Source organism: Rhincodon typus, chromosome 29 (assembly GCF_021869965.1).
Source record: "Rhincodon typus isolate 14 chromosome 29, sRhiTyp1.1, whole genome shotgun sequence".
NCBI classification, from domain to species: Eukaryota; Metazoa; Chordata; class Chondrichthyes; order Orectolobiformes; family Rhincodontidae; genus Rhincodon; species Rhincodon typus.
Window position 1 is genome coordinate 21,476,812 of NC_063360.1, and position 26,808 is coordinate 21,503,619.

At 39.3% G+C, this 26,808-nt stretch overlaps 2 protein-coding genes and 1 long non-coding RNA gene across 3 annotated transcripts in view; 1 reads left to right on the top strand and 2 right to left on the bottom strand.

Annotated features, from left to right (window-relative positions):
* The window catches only part of LOC125486462 (histone-lysine N-methyltransferase, H3 lysine-79 specific-like), a 43,937-nt gene extending 22,750 nt beyond the window's left edge, over positions 1 to 21,187 (bottom strand). The window contains exons 1-3 of the mRNA XM_048614072.1: positions 21,073 to 21,187; positions 3,425 to 3,468; positions 1,927 to 2,001 (exon numbers count right to left, since the gene is read on the bottom strand). Of these exons, the coding sequence (XP_048470029.1) occupies positions 1,927 to 2,001; positions 3,425 to 3,468; positions 21,073 to 21,153 (200 nt within the window). The 5' untranslated portion in view covers positions 21,154 to 21,187. The remainder of the gene's footprint in view (positions 1 to 1,926; positions 2,002 to 3,424; positions 3,469 to 21,072) is intronic.
* LOC109926363 (DOT1-like histone H3K79 methyltransferase) overlaps positions 1 to 26,808 on the bottom strand; it is a 106,612-nt gene that overhangs the window by 51,552 nt on the left and 28,252 nt on the right. The gene's annotated exons all lie outside the window — the stretch shown is intronic.
* LOC125486463 lies at positions 21,464 to 24,463 on the top strand. Its single transcript, XR_007265122.1, has 2 exons — positions 21,464 to 22,167; positions 22,372 to 24,463. It is a non-coding gene; the product is annotated as an uncharacterized LOC125486463 (long non-coding RNA).

Below are 26,808 nucleotides of genomic sequence, written 5' to 3' on the forward strand. Positions count from 1 at the left end.
TTATTTGAAAGTAAATGCATTTCTAAATCCTAGCTTTTTACTATACTGACAGCTGTCTATGGAAGATTGAAAAAGATGAAATGTGAAAAGTCAGCTTTGAATACTTATAAGCCTTGCAGCATAAAATTGCTGGCTTGTCTTTTTCATCTGTCATGTTCACATTTTCCCACATACATTAATCTAGCTTCCCCTGAGGAGTATCTATACTAGATCCATAAACCTAAAGAGCTTCTTCACAGTCCCTAAAATGCATCCAAAGGAACTAATCTTCCCTTCAAGGGCAAACTTTTTTTTCCCTATATCCAACCTTTCCAACTCTTTTTTCACCTTAAACATTCAGCCTTCACTTTTCCAGAGAACATTTCAAAAAGGGCCTCATTCCCACAATACATTTCATAAAATTCCCACAAATTTCTAGTACTTGGCCCACATATTGCGAGAGATGGCAGAAGTCAACTTCCTACACCCCCACCCAAAAAAAAAACAAAGATATTTTCCATATCCATCTGTTCAGAGATCCTATGACATAGCTCTAGAGCAAGTGAGATTTGAACCCAACTCTCCTGGCTCAGAGGGAGGGACACTAGCAAAGCATCACAAGAACCCAATTGAAACATGTAGTTTCGATGCAGGAGATTGGGAATGCTATCAATCAGATCTTTTCCAACCAAACCACTTTGCCAGCCATCTGCTGAGAGCAGAGCATTTCAGGGCCACATGGTTCCTGATTTAGACCTCAATGACTTAGCAGTTCAGGTAACCACATGGGTGTTCTTTTTAGGACTCAGTATTTTATCCAGGAACTGACCCAGCGAAGGGGAGTTGGGGTATATGACCAACTGGCAACCCATTATTAGTTTTGCAATGCTTTAACTTTATACATGTTTCTAATCAACATGTTATGACACACCTCTGGAGCAGCTGGAACTTGAATCCAGGCATCCAGGGCCAACGATTTCCAAGCACTGCCCACAAGGGGATGAACCAAATACTTGAGTTCTTTTCCCCTGAAGAAAGATGTTAGTACACATGCCTAGATCTTCAACCCAGGTGTCCTCACTCAGGGGAGACACTACAATAGTGACATGAAAGCTTTACCAAGGATTTTTTTTAAAAATATCCACAAGTGCTTTTTTCCACACTCCCTCAATTTATGGCTTGACATAGTACTCCTACATAGAATAAATTCTGTTTTGAGTATCTTCAATATAGGATTTCAAATGTGTTCAAAAGTCTTCATGTTTGTAATTTCCCCAGAATCCCTAAATTAGAGATGACTAACCCTAACCCTAACTAAACTGCTTTCTCACCACCAAATCAATGACTTTTTTTTGTGTTTTTAAACTGCTAACAGCCACCAGTAAACAGAGGTGCGTTTTAGACAGTAAAAATGCTCTTCAACTGTGTCTAAGCAATTGCCCTCATTCTCTATCAGTCTGTACAAGTATGTTGTTCATAGAAAATGGCTTGCTACAAACTTCAAGGAAACCACTGAATATCCTGTCCAGTTTAATTTCCAAGAACTCATCACTCATTGATAATACCTAGGATTCAATATCTACTTTCATTGTCAGTCTGATGAGCAAAAGAAATGTTTCAAGTTAGAGAATTCTCAAACCATTTATTAAGCAGTGCACATAAATAATTAAGGATGTATCCAATAAGAACAAACACTCAGTTTTCCACACTCCCTCGATTTATGGCTTTACATAGTCATCCTACATTGAATAAATTCTGTTTTGAGTATCTTCAATATAGGATTTCAAATGTGCTCAAAAGTCTTCTTATTTGTAATTTCCACAGAATCCCTAAATTAGAGGTGACTTTGAAGCATTTATTCATTCAATGCTAGTACGCCGTTTCATTTGAAAAACATGGTGTTCATGAAGCTTGTTACAATTACCAATAAACATCAGTACATCTTACCATTTGGTATCATAGTCCACTAGCACATAGTTTTCCATAGCAAGTTTAAGATCAGGGACCTCCTCACACACCCATCTGAAATAAGTTCAAACAAAAAGTCATTCAATCATAGATTTTTCCATAAACTATCATTCCCTCTTAGCCACCAATTTTGTCAAGTGTCCTGCACTAATGCTAACATTCATTTCTTAAACCAAGAGAACAAAGCTGAATTTTCTCACAAGAACTATAGAAAATGCATGGCAAAATCATAATTTATAAAATCCTATTGCAAAATTGCAGATAGTGCAAGATTTAGCAAGTAGAGCAAGGTCTTCAATATCGCAAAACATTGAATGCCCAACTCATGCAATCCCCAGTGAGACTATTCTTTTTCTCAAGTAAAGAAAAAGCACTGTGTTTCCATTGCCTAATAAACATCAGACAACTTAAAATCAGATGTGATATGAGATTTGAAAGACAAGAAAAAAATCCAATTATCCTTTTCAAGTAGGAAAACGCTGTCGTACAAGACCTCATCATATTGTTAGCATGGTTTAAACCATTATACATCCAACTACTGTTACTGAAATACATTTATTATGCAGACAAACAAGGTAATAAATGACCGGTTATACATTAAACCAAAAATGCCTGAAAAATTCAATACATTATACAGCATCTGCAGAGAGAGAGAAAAATATTTCAGGTTGAGATGACCTTTCATTCAGATTGCCACCAACTGCAGTAGTATTTTGCATTTAAGGACCACTTATTCTGATTTTACAAAGGAACCATGTTGGTGTAGATGCCCCAGTGCTTGCTAATAGTTCTGTTTTTGCCAACTGTAAGCACTGATCACCAAGACATGAAACCCACAAAGTGAATATTACGAAAACTTTATCTATTAAATTGATGTCTTATAGGTCTTGAAGGCCTGGCTTTATGTGGAAGATGTGAGCCAGAACAATAAAGTCACACGGCTGAACAGCAATTATACACAAGCAAGAAATGCACATTAAGCAAAATAATGACTAACACCACTAATTAGCAAAGCAGAAAAGTAGTTCGTGAGTGAGAAATTCCACTTGTAAACAATATTACTGACAGGCAACTAAACAAAAAAACAATACTGTGTGTGCAATTACTTTTAAACTTCTGTTATAATCATGTCATGTAATTATATGACAAATATCATGAGCAAGTGCCTAAGAAAAGGTTTAAAAAAAAATGCAAATTGAAAGAAAAATTCGATGAGAAGGTTTAAAATGAATAGAGGAACTCAAATGCTTAAGTCCCCAACATCAATGCCTGATATGGCTGAATACATTATTCACATAGATGCTTAACACAATTGCATTTCAGGTAAGTCTAAGTCATTTACCTTAGTTTATAAATCAACATTCAAAGAATGAACATCTAATCATAAACAAAGATAATACCTAATAAAGATATATCCTGTTCAAAAGGAAAAAAAGTTATCCACTAAAAATCAGTGGAAATGAACTTCTGTTCTTACCGGATGGTTTCAATAATTTCATGAGCAGCATCATGGTGTTTGTCCTGTAAAGGCATAGTACAGCATGGTTTAATACAAAAATGTTTCTAAGAGAAAATGGTACATTATATATTTAATAGAAACACATGCTCACGTGACAGATTAGATATAAAAGGAAGTATAGATATACACATCACAATGCTTGAAATCAAGCTACCTGGTCTAAGCTCACCTCACATATTCAAAGTCCACTATTGGTTTATGCAACAACAGCTGCTGGACCAGTATATTGATGGCAAAAACTTGAAGATCATTGAACCATTCAACTTCTCAAACCTGTACCAATACACAACTGAATGATTTAATACTAGGTTGGCAACTCAGCTCTGTTTAAACTTCCTTGGATTCAAAACTCTCAAAATTCTTTGAAAGTAAGGATTCATTAATGTCAGTATTCAAAAATTTCAAATTGATCTGACATAGCTAAAGTCAGTGGCACGTGGGAAGAGATGCTGCACGCTTTTGGCCAGTTCAGCCTTTCAGTGAGCTTCTTCATTCTGGTTATTTAACCCGAGGATTAGTTCTCTGCATCAATAGTGAACTGCCTCTACTTTCTTTTAACAGCCTGAGTAAATCACCCCTCAACCTTCAAAAAAAAAATCAGCCAAAAAACACAAGCTTATGCAACACAGCATGGAGGTGGCGGAACACATCAGGCCAGGCAGCAGAGGAGCAGGAAAGTTGACGTTTCAGGTCAGGACCCGAAGCTTATGCAACCTGGTTTCATAACAATCCTTTGAGCTCTCATCATTCTGATGAATTTGCACCATACTCCAGTCCAAATTGAAAATAGCTTGCATTGAGTACTGCCCAAATTAGAATCCAGAGCTCCTGTACAAATTAAGCACCACTTCCTTGCCTGCTCAACTGGCATTTCTGAGCCCTTCTTATGGTCATGCATTGGTTTTCTGGTATGAGATAACATCAGTGCAAAATTAAGAAGTGATTTTGGATTGAAAAGTATAGGATGCATAAGTGTGCAGGCAAAAAGAAGGGAATGATGACACTTGCAGGAGTAGTCCCTAGAACAGTAACTACATGTAGGACAGAATAAATCAGGAGATAATGAGGGCATGTACAAAAGCAAGTACATTAGACATGGGTGACATTAATCTTCATGTAGATTGGGAAAGTCAAATTAGTAGAAGCAGTCACAAGGAAAATTTCAGTGTATTTGGCATAGTTTTAGATTATGTTGTGGAACCAACCAAGAATCAGGATATTTTTCATTTAATGTGCAATTAGCCAGGTTCACCAAGCAATCTCAAAAAAAGAAAAAGAAAAAGAAAAAGACTCCCTCAAAGAGTGAGCATAGCCTGGGAGAATTTAGCATTCAATTTGACAGTGAGAAACTTCATTTGGAAGTAACTGCAAAACTTGAATAAGACTAATTACAAATGAATGAGGACAGAATTGTATACAATAGACTGGACAAGGGTTTTAGCAGAAAAGACTCCTCATGAACAATGCAGGCAGTTAAGAATTTGACTCACAAAGACACATTAGCAACAAAAAAAAATTTCTAGGAAGAGGAAGAGAAGAACCCAATCACTGAACTAGGGAAGCTCAAGATAGCATCAAATTGAAAGGAAAAAAGGGGAAGGTGGTAAGACATCTGGCAAGTTTTTAAAAACTCAACAGAAATGATTTTATTTAAGAAAGAAAATAAACTTGAAGGGTAAACTACCAAGCTATATAAAGAAGGACAATAAGAGCCTCTAATTATTAGAAAGAAAGACAGGTGCCAAGTGATCATAGGCCCTTTAGAAAATGAAGTTGGGGAAATAGTAATGGAAATCAAGGAACAGCAGATGAGTGACTAAACAGAGTGCTCAGATTAGAGGACACTGATAGCATTCCAAAACTTGTAAATAAATAATCAAGGGCAAATGGTTGGGGTGGAGTGTGGTGAGGGGTGGGGAGCGGTGCGGAGGAAATAAATATAATAACTCTCACCACAAAAAAGTAGTCATGAAACTACTGAGGCTAAAGGCTGTTAAGTCTTGTGTTCCTGGTCTGTTATATGGTAGGATGCAACGCAGATAGGTACAGAGATAGTAGATGCACTGGTAGTAACCTTCCAAGAATTCTTCCAAAACCAGAAGACTGGCAAATTACCAATGTAACACCCTTATTCAAAAAGGGGAGGCAAAACTATGGACTGTGATCTTATAATCTAATGTTTGCCCGTAGATATTATAAAGGATGTAACAGTGGAAAATTTAAAAAAGGCATAACCAAGCAGAGTCAGCACGGCTTCATGAACAGAAATTAACGCCTGTCACAAATTATTAAAATTGTTTCAGGACACAAGCACAACAGATAGAGGTGAACAAGACGATGAAACATACTTGGATTTCCAGACGGACTTCCTAAAGGCACCACATAAGGCTTCTTACTAAGTTAAGAGCTCATAGGGTTTTTTTAAATGGTGGGGGGCCTTTACTGGAAGGCAATCTGTAACTAATGGAGTGCCACAGAGCACTGGAGCCACAATTATTTCCTACTTGTATATGAGTTATTTGAACAGAGAAACGTAGTGTACAATATGTACACTACGTTACAGACAACAACAAAAGTGGAAAGGCAAGTGACAAGAACAATACAAAGAGTCCTTGGTGGAATTATGGACATTTTAAGCAAGTGGGCAAAAAAAAAAGACTTGGCAGATGGAACATATTTGGAAAAATGAGACACTATGCACTTTGGCAGGAGAGAGAGATAAGAATTTTAATGGAGAAAGACTGCAGAAAGCTGTAGCACAGAGGGGTGTCCTCTGCATAAACCATAAAAAGCTAGCATCCAAGTTCAGCAAGTAAGAAAGCAAATGGACTGTTGGCATCTATTTCAAGGAGAATAAAGCATAAAAATACAGGTCAGCCAAATCTGTACAAGGCACGAGTTACACTACATCTAGAACAGTTTTGGCTACCTTATCTAAAAGGAAAAATATATTGGCATTCGAAGCAATCCTAAGAAGGTTCAGTAGGTTGATCTCAGGCACAGAGGGATTTTCTTATGAGACTTTGAGAAGGTTGGGCCTGCACTCTGAGTTGAAAGAAACAAGCGATAACCTTACTGAAACAAGAAGATTGAGGAGTCTTGACAGGGCAGATACTGAAGTTGTTTACCATTGTGGGAGCATTTTGGACCAGGAGGCCATAATCTCGGGGCAAAGAATCAATCATTAAAGTAGAACTTAGGGGAATGTCTTCTCTCACTGGATAGTGTGTGTGGACTTCTTTACTGCGGAGAACTGTCGAGGCTGTTTGTAAAGTATATTTGAGGCTGGATAAATAGATATTTTATCAGTGAAGAAACTGAGAGTGATGTTAAAACGCAATACAGTGAAGTGAGGATTCTCAGATCAGCCATGATGTCAGAATGGTGGAGCGAAATCAATTGGCTGAATGGCCTTCTGCTCCTACAACATGGACATACCGTTTACGGAGATTTGGCCTCTGCAGAACAAAAAGGGAGTACTTCAAGTCTTGCACCTTATTTTAGTTACCCAAAAGTTTGTAAAGCCTATAGTTCTCTTGTTTCCTTTATTCCAATCAAACTTGATTAGCCAATATGTCAACCACTTAATACACTTTTCTACCATGATATAAATTGAGATCGTTTGAAATTTGCCATTCTTGGTTTGTCCTGAAGATTGCAAGACAACAATGCTTCAACAACAGGTCTCTCTTCTCAGCCACTTTTAATTTCTGTCCTATCATTCAATGGTTAATAGACTAGAAAACATTCAATTCCTTAACAAAATCAAAGTTGCTGAGCTTTGCAGTATCCCCAGTATTACAAACCATCAAGCTCAACTCAATCTCATCTGAAAGACTGCAACTTCTGCTGCTAATCTATTTTTAATATTCACATAGATATTTATGAACTATCTTGGATTGACATATTCTAACCAGACAAACCAATTATGTGACTTACAGTACAAAACTCAAAAGATGGCTTTCTTCGTGGAGTACTAGGTTTCTAGGAATTCCCGTCCCTGTCTCTGCTTAGCTTGTCCCAGGATTTTGGTGTTATCCCAGTCGAATTGGTGGGCATGGACAGAACCAATGTCATAAGATCCCCTGCAAAGACTGTGAGAAACACTACATCGGACAAACAGGAAGGAAACTAACAACAAGGGCACACGAACACCAACTGCTACAAAAAGACACGACCAATACTCACTCATCTCAATCCACATGGATAAGGAGAACCACCAATTCGACTGGGACAACACCAAAATCCTGGGACAAGCTAAGCAGAGACAGGCATGGGAATTCCTAGAAGCCTGGCACTCCACGAAGAAAGCCATTAATAAACACACAGAACTCGACCCCATATACACTCCACTACGAAGGAAAACTCAAAGTGAGGAAATCCAGCTCAATGGACCCCAGAGTTTAAAAACCAGGCAGGAAAACACACCGACGCTTCATCAGAGGCTGCACTGATGATGTTACCCAGCATGGTAACGAAACGTCTGCAAAACAACAAACCAGCTCGGCGAGCCGACCAACCTCAACACCCACAACCCGAGCTACAAATCTACTCCAAAACCTTAGAGAAGAATTCTTATTTACTTATTGGATAAAATACCAAACTTGTGATCCAAGCCAAGGGAGCAACACTAACAACGTAACCATTCAACATATTCTTCTCATATCTTATTTACAATGACAGTAGGCAGCAGAGGTTTCATAATTGGATACAGATATTCAAAGTTAAGCGCAGTGCATTAATTGGAAAATCAAGCCAAAGTAGGGGTGATACATTAAAAAGAAATCAACAACTTTTGTGGCATGAAACATGGGAGTCAGGACCATTTGCAATCTTGAAGACTAGAATTCAGCTTCCATTGTGAAATCATATTTGATTCTTTGTTTAAACATACTATTTGAAATTTAATTAAAACATTAAATATTCACGATTGCATGCACTTTGTGGCAACTTTTTTCTGATGGGGGGCATGCAGTTACAGACTCAGAACATGTTAGAGGCAGTTACCATAATACACATGGACACAGACATTTCACAAGCAGTAGATAAAAAAAAAAGATTCTTCATTATCGTTAGGTTGATGGAAATACCAAAGCTGCCAAGTCATCTAACTTTGCACCATTCCAGGAAATTACAAATTCTGCTGCTCAATTTTCATATTCATGATTAAGCCTGCAAGTTATATCAGAGGTGGCAGATTTCAATTCCCATTAGAAAAGACGACTGTAAGGACACTTTAAACATCCATAACATAATCGAACACATATCTAAGTACCACTGAAGTGAATTTCTAGAACTTGAAAACAAAAAGAATCAGGTTGACTTCCAAAGCAGGTTACGAACTTGCATTACCACAATAACTTTGGGGACAGCAATAATTGGATTCAAATGATTTAGCCATGTAATTTAAAGGTACTTAAGCCAAGCGCTCAAAAAGTACCAACATTTCATAAAATGCAACTTCTATTATTTATGCAATTGACATTATGCCACACTACATCCAAATACAAATTATACAGAATTTCTGAAATGTTCCAAAGAATGGAAAGCACCAAGACAAACAAAAAGCAACAAATGCAAAGTGGGGCGGGGCATGGGGGAAGAGAGAGGACGAGGACGAGGACAGAGCAGCTACAACAAACAACATAATTAATCTTGAAACTAGACCTCACATAACACCAAGATGACGCCACATTTTTCTAAACATCACAATGATCACTTTTGACATTGCAATCCTAAGCAATAGTCCAATCGGCAATAAGGAACCACGCATCCCTTAGACACAAATGCAGAACATGTAACATATTTGAATAGCTGTGCGTGTGTGATGTGGACTTCAAGTCGATACACATCACTTAGTCCAATTACAGTTCTTCAGAATAGGCTTAACCGGGTGGTGATCAATAAAGTTCTTCAAATTGACTAAGCCAAAAGACAAGAAAGCAACGAAACTTTCAAAAGTATTACCAAGCACCATGTGAAAGTTTACACCAATTTCGTTACGAACAATAAAAAGCATAGAACACAGGTAAATTACTATTTCTCAAGCTAACATGAATTAGATTACACACAGTCTCCAAGGATCAATTTTGCAGTCCTGATCTGCATATGATTAAAATGGGTTGCAGTCAGTCAGAATCCAGAAACAGACCCTTCAGTCCAACCAACCCATGCCGAACATAATCTCAAACTAAACTAGTCCCACCTGCCTGCTCCTGGCCCATATCCCTCCAAACCTTTCCTATTTATGTACTTATCCAACTATCTTTTAAATGTTCGAAGCATACCCGCATCCAACACTTCCTCAGAAAGTTCATTCCACACACGAACCAGCCTCCGTGTAAAAACTTTTCATGTCTTTTTTAAGAGATAGTAGGATAGCCTTTTTTAAATGTCTTTCCGATCACCTTAAAAATGGGCCCCCTAGTCTTGAAATTCCCCATCTTAGGGAAAAGACAACTACCATCTACTCTATGTATACTTCTCATTATTTTATAAACTTCTATCAGGTCACCTCTCAACCTCCTATGCTCCAAAGGACAAAGTCCCAACCTATTCAACCTTCCATAACTCAAACCTTCCGTACCCAGCAACATCCTGGTAAATCTTGTCTGAACCCTCCCCAGCTTGATAATATCCTTCCTATGACTGGGCAACCAGAATGAACATAGTATTCCAGAAGAGGCCTCACCAATGTCCTGTACAACCTCAACATGACTTCCCAACTCTTATTCTCAAAAGGACTGAGCAATGAAGGCAAGCCTGCCAAACACCTTTTTAACCACCCTGTCTACGTGATGCAAATTTCAAAGATTAACGTACCTGCACCCCTCAGTCCCTCTGTTCTACAACACTACCCAAGGTCCTACTGTTATTTGTATACGCCCTCCCCTTATTTGTTACAGGGATAACGTCAAAAGATCCTGGAAATATTCTGACTAACAGCAGTTGCATTGAGGAGTAATGAAGAACTGGGTTTAAGTTAATAAACTGAAGGATAAGACTTCAATTAAAATTGGTTGCGACAGAGAAATCCATTGAGCATTTCGCACAGGATAGGTGGAAATATTAAAACTCAAAGTCATGTTGATTAAGATCTGAAAAAAAAAATCTAACATTCAAGTTGACCTGCTTTGGAGGTGACAACAACATGGGCGTGTGGCTCGGCAGCAGTGAACTGTATTGAATCTGACTAGTTTACATTAAATCGAACACTAATATTTTGAATTAATCTGCCATTATATTAAATAAAAAAATTAAAGAGAAAAACATTTGTAGGGACACAAGAATAGGTGAAAATATGTGCATTGATATATGAACAAAGCTTCATAATAGCCAAAAGCAAAACATAAATTAAAAATAGGGGAGGAGAAGATGATAAAAGGAAATTAATGTGATGACAAATTCTGAAAAGATTGACCAAAAAAATCCGACTGGGAAAACGAAATGACAATAAACATCATATCTGGACTTCATAAAGTAATGCAGTGAATATTCTTTCAGAATCACCAGTGTTGAGTAACACTAACATTCATTGATCTTCCTACCTGGCTTAGTTTTAAGAACAATGTCTTCTTGCAGAGAAGGCAATAACCAAAGCAATAAATTTAAAACGAACATTTGGCTGACTGGTGAACTTGAAACCCAGCACGGGAACACTGTATTTCATTACTGTGGGAAATCAGAATCAAATAAATAGCCAAATTCACCCTAATTCAGATAACGAGATACTTCAGAACTGAACACTTGCACAAATGCACCCAAGTATTATTTCAAATTTACCTTGTCAAATTTCTCTTTGGTTCATATAAATTACACAACAATTTCTTAAACTTAAAAACTAATTTTCCAAATAATTTTTTTTTATTAAAAACAAAGTCAACTTTTCTAAACAGGGAACAAATTACTTGAGGCAAGATTCCTCGTAGCACACAAGATCCTTCAATGCAGAATATTAATCGTACTGTACATGATTTCTCTAACTATATTTATTCAGGAACCTGATAATCATGATCTTGACAAGTAAACAGAACAGCAGGATGAATTTCGTCTTTCAAAAAACCTGAAAGATTGTTATTCCCAACCATCCTGTACTATACATCTGGTCTCCAAGTAGGTTTCTAAACAAAAGCAAAAGCCTTTTTCAATAGTTTTCCTCTGTACACGATGTATGTATACTGAACCAATAATTCAACAGCATCCAGCACATGACTCGCAATCCAGGTCAATATGGCTTGAATACAATGCTTTGACCTTTTAATGTGATTAATGGTAGTGTAGTTGACATGCACTAAACATATTCAAGGGAGGAGTTTTGAGAAGTCAGTTACTTAGTAAGGAGGAGATACCTATTTCAAACTACTATGAAAATAAGGATTGGCATTTGCTTTTGTTGAAGATACTGCAGCAGAAGAAAACCACAGCCTCAAGATCTTTTGATACAGTCGTGAGCTTTGGAATTTTGCTGGGATAAACGAGAACTATTATGTCTCAAAATATGGCAATACGAATGGAACATAGTAAAGATTTCATGTTATAGCGTTGTAACTTCAAGAGTTACAAACTGAACATTATTTGATCTGTAGTTATGATAGAACATTTATAAGGCAACTGGTTAGAAATTCGCTGGGGTCTACCCACACTCCCACGTAGTTTCAAACCCTGGTGACTGCATTTCTTCCATTACACGCCACGGTCCACATGGCCTGCTCTGCCCTGCAACCATTCTGTGATTCTGCAATGAGTTCAATCCGTGTCACGGCCTATATGGCTATTTAGTCCACAATCCAGTGACTGTCTTATTCCATTTTCTGCACTGGCACAATAACCCAAATGGCTGCTTCTGCTTTCTAATCAATGATTCTTGACACTTGCCCCTCAGTAAACATGAAGATAGATTACCCAGTCAATATCATATTGGTTTTGTGGGAGCATAATGTGTAACTTAGCTAAAATTTCAACTTCTCAAAGAGTCAAATTCAGTGAAACCTGATGTACAAAATGTGTTCACTACAAAGTAAAATACTGTGGTTGAGGTAAGAACTACATTTATCCTATCTCAGCATAATGCCAATGACAGAAACAGGATGAAATCAGATTAGCCTTTTTAAATTGTTATTGCAGGTAATAACCCTATTTTGGATGTAATTAAAAGCTTAGTTATAAAGTTTTACTTAAAATGCCACTGGTGTTAAATTCTGAAGGGCTGTGGCACAAGTGTCCAAATACAAACAATAGTGCCCTTCGTCTGATTTCATTCTACTGATGTCCAATTTTGTTTTCTGTCTTCCGATCTATACAATACTGGTAAAGATCTGTTCCGACAACTGCTCAGGTTTTAGAATTGCTACACTTTTGCACAAATGAGTTGAAACCAGAATTCCAAAGTAATGATACACTGCATGCCCAGCTAGACCTTTCACAACGTAACTACATCAAGAATACGATTTAATGAAAATTAAAATTACTCATTCTTCAGTCAGCAACAGATGAAAATTCGGTTATCCCTTGATGGAAATACATAGTAAAAACTATTGGTTTCCAATATATTCCATGAGCTAGATTCAGATGGTCACACAATTAAAAAAAGCATTTACAAATGGCACTTAAAAATGTCCTTATAAGTAAAGTTACCAGCAAAGCAGCATTACCATATTGGAACATTATCAACTCAATGCAATCTTCAATAATATGGATGACCCAGGGAAAAGATTAAAGCTATCTGACATTAGAGATTAGGTCTTTGGAGTTTAAGTTGGCTTTTCTAGGCTTGGACCGAGAAGGTTTTGACTAGTTAGGCCAAATGAAGTTTTCTTTTTACAGTTTAAAGATTGGAGCAAAACCTCTTTGTATTTTATTTTAACACAAAGATTACCTTGCACTATTTTGCCCAACACAGCCTGTGTTTATTCCTACAACTTCTTTTATGCCCTTCAGATTCATTACTGTCTCTGTAATTTTAGCTGTGTTCTATTTTAAAATGCCAATGCAAATATACTGATGACACTAAATTCCATTATTAAAGTCCACACTAGACTTGCCCAATATCACCAACAAATCTGTTCAACGAGTATTGATTTGTGAAGGGAAAAATCATGTCTGACGGACATGCAGATGTAACATGAAGAATAAAAAAAGAACTGTGGATGCTGGAAATCAAACAAAATTGCTGGAGAAACTTGGCAGGCCTGGCAGCAACTGTGGGGCAGATAATGGCAAGTCCAGTGACCCTTCTTCGCTTCAGAATGTTCTGAAGAAGGGTCAATGGACTTAAAACTTCAACTCTTGTTTTCCCTCCACTGATGCTAACAGATTGGAGTTTCTCCAATAACTTGTGTTTTCGTAACAAAGGCTAGTCCATTTGATGTAGTCCGTATAGATTTTAGGTGGATTTTACAAAGATTTTTGACAAGCATGGCAGTCTGGTTTCAAAAGTAAAAGCCCAGGATATCCAAGAAAAAGTGACAAGTTGGAACCAAAAAAGTGTTTGAGGCTGGAGAGATCAATCAAATGATCAGGCAGACAGAATAGTGGCAAATAAAGTTCAACTCCCCAGAAGTGGAAATTTATTAAGGGGAAGACCAACAAGGCCAAGACAGGCAAAAAACAAAAAGAGGTAACCGAGCAGCGTACATGGATCTTGGAGGCAAGTCCACAGACACCTGACAGAGGTCGGACAGGAGGTTGAGATGGTCAAAAAAGCATATGGGACACTTGCCTTTCTTGGAGGAGGCAAACAACCAAGGGGACTAGACAACGTTCCTGCTCTTTTTTTCCCCCTTCTGCTTGACCTCCAAGGTCCACGTACTCCAGTGGCAACAGAACGAGATGTTTATGTCAGCATATCAATCGCCGCGCACAGACACTGAGCAGCGTCATAATTTAAAGGGAGCATTGGAGATAGTGGGTAATGATGGAAACTATTTAGGACATTATTTAGGACACACCTGGAGTCCTGTGTGCAGGTCTAGTCACTGCACCACAGCCAAGCTGTGATTGCAGTAAGAAAGCACAGAGAAAATTTACAGAGACGTCTGAACTGGACTAAAATTTCAGCTTTGGAGTCAGAGTCATACAACATGGAAATGGGCCCTTCAGGCCAACTCGTTCATGCCAACCAGGATTCCTAAACTGAACTTGTCCCATTCGCCTGCATTTGGGCCCATATCCCTCTAAACCTTTCCCATCCGTGTATCTGTCCAAATGTCTTTTAAAAGGTTCAACTGTACCTGCATCTAGCACTTCCTCTGGCAGTTCAGTCCATATACGCACTACACTGTGTGGTGGATAACACTGTCCCTCAGGTCCATTTTAAATCTTTCTCCTCTCACCTTAAACCTATGCCCTCTAGTTTTGAACTCCTCTCCCCTAGGGAAAATACCTTAGCTATGCACCTTATTGATGCCTCTCATGATTTGATAAACCTCTATGAGGTCACTCCTCAACCTCCTACACTCCAGGGAAGAGTGTCCCAGTCTATCCAGCACTCCTTATAAGGCAAACCTTCCAGTCCCAGCAACAGCCTCCTAAATCTTTTTTGCACGCCTTCCAGTTTAACAGCATTCTTCTTGTGGCACAGCGACGAGAACTGTATGTAGCACTCCAAATGTGACCTTACCAATGTCTTTTATAGCCTTATCACAACATCCCAATTCCAAAAATCAATGCTCTGACCAATGAAGGCAAGCAGGTCAAACTCTTTCTTCACCACGCTGCCTACCTGCAATGCAACTTTCAAAGAACGGTACCCGCACCGCCAGATAGCTCTGTTCAACAACATTCCCCAGGATCCTACCATTAACTGCCTAAGTCCTACCGTTGTTTGTCTCAAAAAAAATGCAACACCTCACATTTCTCTAATTTAAACTCTACCTGCCATTCCTTCGCCCAGTTGATCAAGCTTCCATTATACTCTTAACTAGCCTTCTTCACTGTCCACTATACTGCTAACTTACAAACCATGCTTTATATATTTTAATGTGCTGTCAGCACTTCTGGTTTATAGATAATTTTGGCCAACATAGACAGACCACATGAACTTTCTTTTTCCCATTAAATGCTAAGGGTTTCCAATTTATTCTGCCTACTTAACTGATCTTCAGGCTTAGAGCCTGATTCATACTTCCCATTTAACAATGGTCCACCCTATTCTCATTTCATTAACAACCAGGATTTTACCAATTTTGTCTCCAACTTCTATAACTTCTTCCCAAAGTCAGTTTGCCTCCTCCTTTCCAATCCTGATTTCATTTCATTTTAACTGCTTTTTCAGCTCCGTTCATTAAATCCATTTCAGCTTCTTCACAATCCTGTTTACTTATCTCATCTATCAAGTTCTCCAGATATGTATATTTTCTGCTAATTGCAGGTCTCAATTTTTAAAAGTGTCACTTACGTAATAATTGAAATCCACTCCTAACATGGACTCCGTATCGACAAACGCTTTGTTTGCCATGCTATCAATGACAGATACACAGTAAAGTTAGAAACTGTACAGTTTCCAATACCTAAACAGATGGGAAATACCCCTGGCAACATTAAACATTTCCAACATCTTAGCTGGGTATTCAATATTTGAACTAAACTATACTATTGGCCCACACTGGATACTTTACACTCACATATGTATAAACCTTCCCAAAACTAACGAGGAATCCCTCGTTTGTTTGCAAACAAATGTTAAAATTTGACACAAAACAGCTTCATTACACAAAATTACACAGATCATTTTCTCATGGCTCAATGCTGCAGAATCTACCAATACAGTTTCTGCAGCAATGAAAACTTGAGGCCATAGTAATGTACAGTTTCTTCAAGAAGTTTTATCATATAATTAGGTCACAAGTCATAACATTCCTGTCTTTTTTTTTAAAAATGCCACAGATGACATGACATGCAAGGTCAAATTCCCATTCATTCAATGCCTGAACTGAATCTGTGCTAGGGAGATGGTTAAGATTAACATGTAGGTTGTTTTGAGCCAGATCAGACACCCCCCTCAAAATATTTTACGGTAGCCTAGACTAACTTTCTTATTGTAAAGGAAGGCAATGAAGTGCTGTATTCCAGATGCAGTGTAACTGGTCAGACTATTTTGACGTTAAGCAAAACAATTTAAACACTACAGTTCAAACAAACAAAAAGAGGAATTTAGAATAAATTAGATACAGTAACTATCAATTAATGTTCTAACACACTAACAATGACATTCAGACAGATTCTCACATGCAGTTCTCCAATCCAGAAGGAAAAAAACATCAAGACAAAATTCAGAGCATAGCAGCCAGGAGACACTGACTGAAGCTTCCAACTCTTGAGACCCAAATAGCTTCTGCTTAAAGCTAAACCTGAAAACTACAAATAAAAACCTAGAAAACCTGGTCTATGACAACGGCCACACCCAGGCTGCTTCCACTGTTCCAACTTTAAAAAAGCCCAAGGCCTCACAAGTTGTTTACTTTCTTACAGGCAGCTCACAACCTGCCTTACAATCTCCTTCTGCTCCAAATAACAAAACCAGGACAAAATAACCTCTTGAAAGCCACATTATTGTCACAAGGTTCAGTCAGCAGTTAGGAAGGCAAATACAATGTTAGCATTCATTTCAAGAGAGCTAGAATACAAGAGTAGAGATCTACTTTTTTCTCAAGGAGGGTCTAGGCCCAAAACGTCAGCCTTCCTGCTCGGCCTGCTGTGTTCATCCAACTCTACACCTTGTTATCTCTAGAGATGCACTTCGGAGTCTGTAAAAGGTTCCAGTCAGACCACACACGCAATGTTGAATGTTTTGGGCCCCATATCTAAGGAAGGATGTATTGGCCTTTGAGGGGGTCCACAGGAGGTTTACAAAATTGATCCCAAGGATGACTAGCTCGTCACAGGAGGACAGGTTAAGGATTTTGGGTCTGTACTCAATGGAGTTTACAAAGATGAGAGGGGGAGGGGGTCTCATTGAAACTTAGAGAACCCAGAGGGGCCCGGAAAGAGTGAATGTGAAGATGATTTCACTAGTAGGAGAGAATAGGACCTGAGGGCACAGCTCAGCGTGAACAGATGATCCTTTAGTGGTGGATCTGTGGAATACATTGTCACAGAGGGCTCAAGAGGCCAAATCAAAATGTATTTAAAGACAGATAGATAGGCTCTTGATTAGAGATCAAAAGGTCACTGAGAGAATGGGGTTGAGAAACATCAGTCATTATCAAATGGTGGAGTAGACACAATGGGCCAAAAGGCCTAATTCTACTCCTACGTCTTAAGGAGAGGCAAAGCTGTCGTATGCAAAACAAGGGGAAATAAAAACAAGTGGAGGTGTCATCACATTCCAGATTATCAAAGATGGGTAGATTGAACACCAGATTGCGACCAACCATTTAGCAGAAATGTAGGACTTGAAAATAAATAAAAATTAAAGTATCATACTTGAAATTAAGCAACCATTTTCCAGCAAAAGAAATTCAACAACCCCTTTTAAGTTCGATATTGCAGAACATTGTTGGTTGTGGCCAATGATAATCTGGAGACATTTAAGAATGTAAACAAAATGTTAATAAAAATCCAACCATGGATACAGAGTATGGATTTCTTTGAGGAGTTGATTCATAGTCATGGAGACAAGAACAAATTCAGTTTGCTTGACAATAGATAACTTCTTAACCAGACCAAAGCTTTCTAAGAGAGCTCCATCTGATGGTCAAACAGTAAAAGGGATAACTTGGTGCACTGCACAGACAAGAGGTCTCAGTTCAATACCCGCCTGGACTTAAGATGGCATCAGCCAAACAAATCGTTACAAAACTCTGAACAACATCAGATCACCAGGAGGAGGGAGTAAGGGGAAACAAGACATTAAGCCAGTATTTCCATCCATAATTGCTATCCCAATTGTATTCTGGAAAAATGCTCATTATTAAATGCAAACAAGAATGCAAGTCAATTGATAAACTCGAGCAAATGTGATTTAAAATTTTAATAGCCAGTCTTGTTAGTCTAGACGTCTTCAAAATACACCCAAAACCAAATAACAACAGTAATGCATCTTCAAGAAAGAAAAATGAAGTCTTCATGTCATCTCCAATTTCCGGTCACTTGCACATCCAAATTTTCTCCTGGTTACCGATCAGTGTGGCTTCAACTGCTAAGGCCCAAAGCATTGGTATTCCCTTCTTAAATCTCTCCACAGCTCTCATTTAAGATTTTTCTTCAAACATTTTTTCTCCCCCTACCCCCAACGCAATTTTTTTGGTTACTTGTCCTAATATCTCCTTATAGAGTTTGTCAAATTTTACCTGACAATTCATTCCTGTGAAATGCCTTGGGACATTTTACATCGAGGCACTACTTAAATACAAGTTGCTATTTGCATCTCTCCAAATATGTTCCCCTAACCAGACTCTCAGTTCTTATAACAATACCTTAAATTTTTCCTGCATCATTTACATCAATTTGGAATATTGAGCATTCCTTATCCTCCCAATTGTAATATTAAAGGTTTGGTAAAATGACATAACTGTGTAGCCTCACTTCAAAGAATAACAATTTCCATTTAACAAGTTACAATTCACTTATGACCTTACAGCTAACTTTTTCTGGCAAGCAGTGCTTGTGGTTATATTTATCACATTCACATCATTCCACGTCATAAGAAAATCAACATGAACTGTATAGAATTAAAATATACATGAGAGCATTGCTAAACAATCACAACAACATTAAAATTACATAGAATATTTTTAATTATTCTAAGTTTTAGCTCTATTGCTCGGGATAAAACTGGTGCTCCAGTTATAACTGAAGTATTGCACCCCCCGAATGAAAAAAAAACACTGAACAAATCATGCTGGGACCCAAAGGCTCAAAATCTGTTACTTTTGCATCAAGAGTGTACTGAAACCAGTTCTGCTCAAATACCTGACTAGGTACTATTAGCCTTTTCAAATAAGTTTATTTCCATAATGTACAAATGAAACAATTCTTTACAGTTAAAGCATGTTCCAAAAGTGAAAATTGCTGTTTAAAAAAGGTGCCAAATGGAATATCCAGGACAATATTTTCAAATATGAAGGATTATTTTTTCTCCTCAAATCGTATTTTCAACATCAAGTCGTTTTACTAGAATTCTACGGTTAGAAATAATCTATTCTGCCAAATGTCCTTCAGCTACTACAGACAGGAATTTGCACGTTTGCTAAATCGTGTGTAGAAAAGCCTGAAATAGAAATTGTCGTTTCAGTACGCTGCTGGATGTGACTCATAGCCGAATCATAGATGGTTACAATACAAAAGTTTCTGAACTTCACAACGAACATAAGTGTCATAAACATATTAGTCAATACTGTGGCATTTCTGGTAACAAGTCACGCAGATAAGGCAATAGTCAACCTTTTCAGGGAAGAGCCCAGTCCTTTCCCTTAATTAGCCAATCTATCACGGTATCATTTTGAGCCAACAGCTGTTTGATGCTGATCTACTTAAGAGTCTCCCCTCCCACAGTCGTGAGGAACGTCAGCACGGGGCCGTGCACTATCAAACCATAACAACGCATGGTCATCATACCAAGAGACATACTGTCCACGCCTAGCTTTTGGCAATAATTCGCCAATGTTAAGTTCAATATGTTTAAAGTATGTCTGTTTCCAGGTCCGAGAAGGCATGTGTATGTAACTATAACTCGTTGTTGCAGACGAGTCCATAAAAAGCAGTCCCTCCTGGTGAATTCCTGTCATTCCGAAGCCAGGAGCGATAGTCATTTTTCACACTATCATGCTTTTCACCCGATTTCCAACTCAATACAAACCAAAAAAAAAGATAGACAACCACAAGAGGAAATCCAGCACGTGGTGACATTGAAATTGAAAGTAGATGCACCCCGAAAACACTTTTATAGAACCGAGAAAATTTGAAAACATACCCTACCCAATATCGATTTATCTATTTTGGGCCTCAAGACAAGCTCCCGATCTGCAACTGCACAGACCAAAAAATGTCACCCAGCTACATACAAGGGCGGATTGGGAAAACCGGGCAAATCCTAGTGACTAAAAGTCATTCTACAATACAACTGGCGGGGGGGGGGGGGGAAGGTGAAGAAACAGAGACAGCCCATTCGATTCAAAATCATTCTGGCAAAATTCGGGCTTTCCACAACAGCCTGCGAAATTCAAACAAGGACGGTCCGATCCTTCAAAGCCAGGGACCCGTACGGCTTCGATTTTGATTAATCCCCCTTTCCAACCCCCGACAATGAATGTTGGTCTGAGACAAAGAGAATAAATATCCTGTCTTCCGACACCGGCTCCGGGACTGAGCACACAAACCGGTATTCCCTCGCATATATCACAAGCCCAACCGACGCGGCACATCGACGTTTGTTTTTAATCATCATCACCGAGTTCAGACCCAAGTATTTCTGTTTCCCTCCCTGTCCCTGAAGAAGGGGGGAAAAAAAAAGAGGGGGTTTTGTTTTGGCTGTCGCTGTTACTCGGGCCCCACCGAAGCCGCGCTCGCCCTCTCCCTACTCCCCGCCTCATTGCCGCTCGAGAGCCCGCGAATAACCTCTCACATTTTTTTTCTTATTTTCTCTCTCTCTCACTTTTCCCTCCACTTACATAGACTGGTAACGGCCAGGGATACACAGCGGGCTCCGCACCCACTGGGCTTTTAAGACGCAGTTCGTGCTTCTCACCCATTTTCTTCCTGGTACTATCATGCTATGTCTTGACGGATTGAAAAGATTTTGGCAAAAAAAAAGGGAGTTAAGAGTCGAAATGGAAGAAGGGTGGGAGGGAAGAGGGGGGCGTTGATTTTTTTTAATATATGAGTGAGTCAAAAAAAAGTTCAAACGTAATTTGTCATCATATCCCTTTCACGACTCCCTGTCACCAGATCCCAAAGCCCGGCCATCTTGGGCCGGCGTGAACTGAGCGACCGAGAGAGCTGTACCGCAGGCCAGACCAATGCGCGAATATAGGGGGTTTCCAGAACCTCCTACAACCGTCATTTCATCGTTGCACGGCTCCGCTCGACTTTATTTCACAAAATTCACATGACCCGTGCGCAAAAATCTGCATGCCCTTCGATTCGTCCCGAAACGGGTCGAAGCAAACGACAAGGTCACGCTGATTAATCCCTCCTCCGTTGAACATTGCGGTTTGCCGGAGGTTCTACCAAGTCGGAGACGCGGGGGGGTGTTTTGACACCACAAATGTATGCTAATTAGCCGGGGCCGACTGTTCCAAGCACGTGATGTGGAGAGAACAGGAGACATCTGAAGGGTGTGTTCCTGCGCTGCGCTCTGGAATGTGCAAAGGTTTTATTGTGAGAGCCCTGAGTTGTGAATCAATGAAAGCCATCTCTGTGCTAGGTTTTATTGTCAGCGCCTTGAGCTGTGTATCAACTGAAACCGTCTTCTGTGCATAGATTTTATTGTTAGGGCTCTGAGCTGTGTATCAACTAACACCATTTCTGTGCAGGATTTTATGGTGAGAGTCCAGAACTGAGCTAAAAGCAACTGATTTACACCATCACAGTACTGACTGATCATTCTTCAGAGTGAAACTTGCAAAATTATAAGCTGTGTGTATCATCATCCACTCACCCAAGCCACCCTCTCCAAATTGAAGGTCATTTCCTAGTGATATAGTAAAATTCTGATTATTTTAATCTGATTATACTGCCAAAGAATATTTACAGGATCTGCTGAGGTAAGCAAAACATGAACTTTATTCAAGAATTATTTTATCTTCATGCTGGCATAAGGCCATATGAGAGAGCAGGTTCTGTTTTATGGCATCACTTCCTGTGACTATGTAGATTGTCTCATTAACATATATACAAACAGACTTAATCCTTTGTATGAGAACACCTCTTTCCCCCCAATTCTCTGATTTCAATTTCTTTTCATCCAGGGACAACTGCTGTGCTGGTTTTCACTTGTCTACCTGAACATGTTCTTATCTCCTTTGGAGGAGATTGGCAATTCAAATCTTCCATGGACTCTCGACTCATCAGTAGGAGAGTTGACAGGAGCCTCCACTTCAGCAACCTGACCGTGACCTGGAACTCTTGATGAATGCAGTATTGCTGATCTGCTCAAATGTGATGCCTTAACTATGTGGAACATTGCCTTTGGGTAGAAATTAGAGCATGTCTGTTTCAGACCACGGTGGTTCAATGTGGTATCTGTTCCACTGCTTCATCAAAGCAAGCTCGGGTTTGAATTCAGACTGGCTGTCCTGGTGGAGGTCTGGCAGTTTGCATGCTTTGACATTCTTCATAGTTTCACCACTGACTGGAATGGTGATCATCCAGTTTATCCCTCATGTTTTCAAGGCAGCCTCTTGTAAACTCATTGTCAGTGTATGTGGAAGAGGAGAGAGTTGCATTCTCAGTCTTCCCATGAGGGGTCTGTATGCAGCTAAACTATTCTGGGGTGGAGTTGAACAATAGCTCCAAAGTGCAGGTTGAATGCCATCATTCTTCTTCAGCAGTGCTTTCACTGTAAATACTCATCTTTTAGCTTCTCAGTTGTCTTGAAGATATCTTGATCACCCAGTAGTATGGACAAATGTATTTGATGTTGAGAACTTTTTATCATACTCAGTGACAAACTGTGGTTCATTATCTGAGATTAGAAGGTCCAGGATTCCAAGTATTGCAAAGATCTCCTTTAGCAATGTCATCACTGCTCCAGTTCACGTGACTCTTCTGGCAACACAATGACTGAGCTAAACCAGAGATACACAAAATTGAATGAAGAAAAGCTCAGGTCAAAGAGTATTGCATCCTGGGGAGTGTTACTGAACAAAGGGACCTTGGGGTGCAGGTTCATAATTCCTTGAAAATGGAGTTGCAGGTAGACAGGGTGGTGAAGAAGGCATTTGGTACACTTGCCTTTATTGGTCAATGCAGTGAGTATAGGAGTTGGGAGATCAATTTGCAGCTGTACAGGACATTGGTTAGGCCACTTTTGGAATACGACGTTCAATTCTGGTCTCCCTGCTTTTGTTAAGATGTTGTTAAACTTGAGAGGGTTCAGAAAATAATTACAAGGATGTTGCCAGGGTTGAAAGGTTTGAGCTATAGGGAGAAGCTGAATAGGCTGGAGCTACTTTCTCTGTAGTGTCGGAGATTGAGGGGTGACCTTATAGAGGTTTATAAAATCATGAGCATGGAAAGGGTGAATAACCAAGCTCTTTTTCCCAGGCACAAAACTAGAAGGTATAGGTTTAAGGTGAGTGGGAAAGATTTAAAAGGGACCTAAGGAGCAATGTTTTCATGCAGAGGGTGGTGCATGTGTGGAATGAGCTGCCAGAGGAAGTGGTGAAGGCTGGTACAGTTACATTTAAATGGCATCTGGATGGGTACATGAACAGGAAAGGTTTACAAGGATATGGGCCAAATGCTGGCAAATGGGACTAGGTTAATTTAGAAGGCACAACAACACCTCTTCTTCCTCTTGTGGCTTAGGAAATTCAGTATTTCCATAAGGACCTTCCCGAATTTTTACGGATGCGCCATAAAAAGCATATTGTCCGGTTGCATAATGGCCTGGTACAGCAGTTGCTCTGCCAAGGACTGTAAAAAACTACAGAAGGTTCTGTGCACAGCCCAGACCATCACGGAAGCCAACCTCCCATTCACGGACTCTATTTACACCTCTCGTTGCCGCGGAAAGGCTGCCAACATCAACAAAGACCTCTCCCACTCCAATAATGCTCTCCTACAACCTCTTTCATCAGGCAGAAGAAACAGAAGCTTGAACACATGCACCAACAGCTTCTTCTCTGCCATTATTAGACTGATGAATGGACTCTAACTTCAAATAATGTTGATCTTGTTTTGCGTACCTCCTGTGCAGTGCAACCTGTGTGCCTCGCTCTTGTAAGCACCCTATGATCTGTACATCCTTGTTTGTTATGATCTGCCTGTACTGCTCGCAAGCAAAGCTTTTTATTGTACTTTGGTTTATGTGACTACAATAAATCAAATCAAATCAAATCAAATAGGGTATCTGGTTGGCATAGATGAGTTGGACCGAAGCATCTGTTTCCTTGCTGAACATCTCTATGACTCTATATGATACATGTCACACAACCCCATTCTCAGATTGTACTACAAACAGAGGCCAACTGTATATAGAGATGATTCATTCACTTATGACAAGATATTAGTCATTCTGAAAATCCTCAGACTTGATATACTGCAGCAATTGCACCAAAGAAATTTGGGTGTCACAAATTGTTGAACCAGAACCAGATAATTTGCTTGCTGACCAGGTTACTCAAAATCATTGGATGATATTGAGCTATATTACTGGTGCTATTAATTGTCTGAATGCAGCCTGTCTTTGTATTAAACCTCATTATCCTTAGTCTGAATCATTGTATTCGTGGAGACATTTTGATAACTCATTAGACTTTAAATATTACTCAGGGTTAATCATACTTCTCTATCTTGAACTGAAGATCCAAGAAACTAATGTAAAATTTTTCACAGAATAATGTAGCAGCTAATGCTTCTTTCTGTATCACTGCAGATCTCTGTTAATAAATGTAAACTGGTCTACATTTTCTATCCATCTATCTGAAAGAGTACAGCAAGCAGTCCTATAAAGATGCACTTGCAGCAATGATATTGTGTAGCCTTGTGTCCCCGTGAGATAAAAATGTCTTTAATTTTCTGAAAAACACTCTGATGTGCTTCCTCCAACAGTATGTATTGTCTTGTAGTAACAGTTTAGGGAAAGTGGCTTATTAGTGACAGCCAAGTTGAACAAGAGCTTTATGATTTTATTTGTCAGAACCAGGAATCTCTGGAACTCAGTCACATTCCAAGGGGCTTGAAACCCCTTCATTGCATATCACACACTGAGACCTAACCCTTCATATTAATCGCCTCATTGCTCAAGTCCTGATTTTATCTGTATTGAAATCTGCACTGACGTGAAACCATGTGGTTTTTTAAATATGACCAAAAATGATCATTGAAATAAGAACAAAGTAGGAATAGAACAGCAATTCAGTTAACATTGGTGGAAAGAAGAGACTATTTCACAATATTGATGCACAGCCTTTCTCAAAATAGAATCACTAAAGGTCTGGGGTTTTCTTAAAACCCTCAGCACAATTCACACTAGCTTGCAGCCGTAGCTCGATTTTTTATTCCATTTTACAGCTCTGTCAAAGTGTTTTGAGGTGTGAAAACTTAACAATGCCTTGCTCTCTCCAGAAACTGACCTGAGTGTTTCTGCCAATTTTCTGTTTTATTTCTTATTTCTAAGAGACTCACCATATATATCCTTTGACAGGAATTTAAAGAGACAGTGTAAAAGCAAAGATTCCTGGCCTTGGTCGTCTCCATCCCAAATTCCTAATTATACCAGGTACAAATTTCACTTCCATCTTTCCAATCTCCAAACTTTCAGCATCATAGAGTACAATAGGCATCTGGCTGCCAGTGGTTCAATGATATAAATCTGATTTCAGGCATCCTGAAAGTCATCCAGTGGCATAGAATCATAGAGTTGAACTGCATGGAAACAGGCGCTTTGGTCAACTCGTCCAGGCCAACCAGATACCCTAAATAAATCTAGCCCCAATTGCCAGCATTTGGCCCATACCCCTCTAAATCCTTCCTATTCATGTACCCATCCAGATGCCTTTTAAAAGTTGTAATTATACCAGCCTCCACCACTTCCTGTGGCAGCTCATTCCATACACGCACGACCCACTGCATGAAATGTTGACCTTTGGGTCACCTTTAAATTTTTCACCTCTCACCTTAAACTTTTTAGTTTTGGACTCCTCTACCCTGGGAAAAAGACCTTGACTATTCACCCTATCCTTGCCCCCCACGATTTAATAAACGTCTATAAGGTAGCACACCACTGGTCGCAGGCCTCCAGTCTGAAAAACAACCTCCCTCTGTCTCCTACCTTCAAGCCAAATTTGTATCCAAACGGCTAGTTCTCCCTCAATTCCATACGATCGAACCTTGCTAACCAGTCTACCATGTGGAACCTTGTCAAACACCTTGCTGAAGTCCATATAGATAATGTCTACTGCTCTGCCTTCATCAATCTTTTTCTCACGTCTTCAAAAAACTCAAGCAGGTTAGTGAGACACGATTTCCCACGCACCAAGCCACATTATCTATCCCTATTCAGTCCTTGCCTTTCCTAATACATGTACGCCCTGTCCCTCGGAATCCCCTCCAACAACTAACCCACCACTCCCGTCAGGATCACTGGGCTATATTTCCCTGGCTTTTCCTAACTACCTTTCTTAAATAATGACACCACACTAGTCACCTTCTAGTCTTCCACCACTTCACCTGTGGCTATT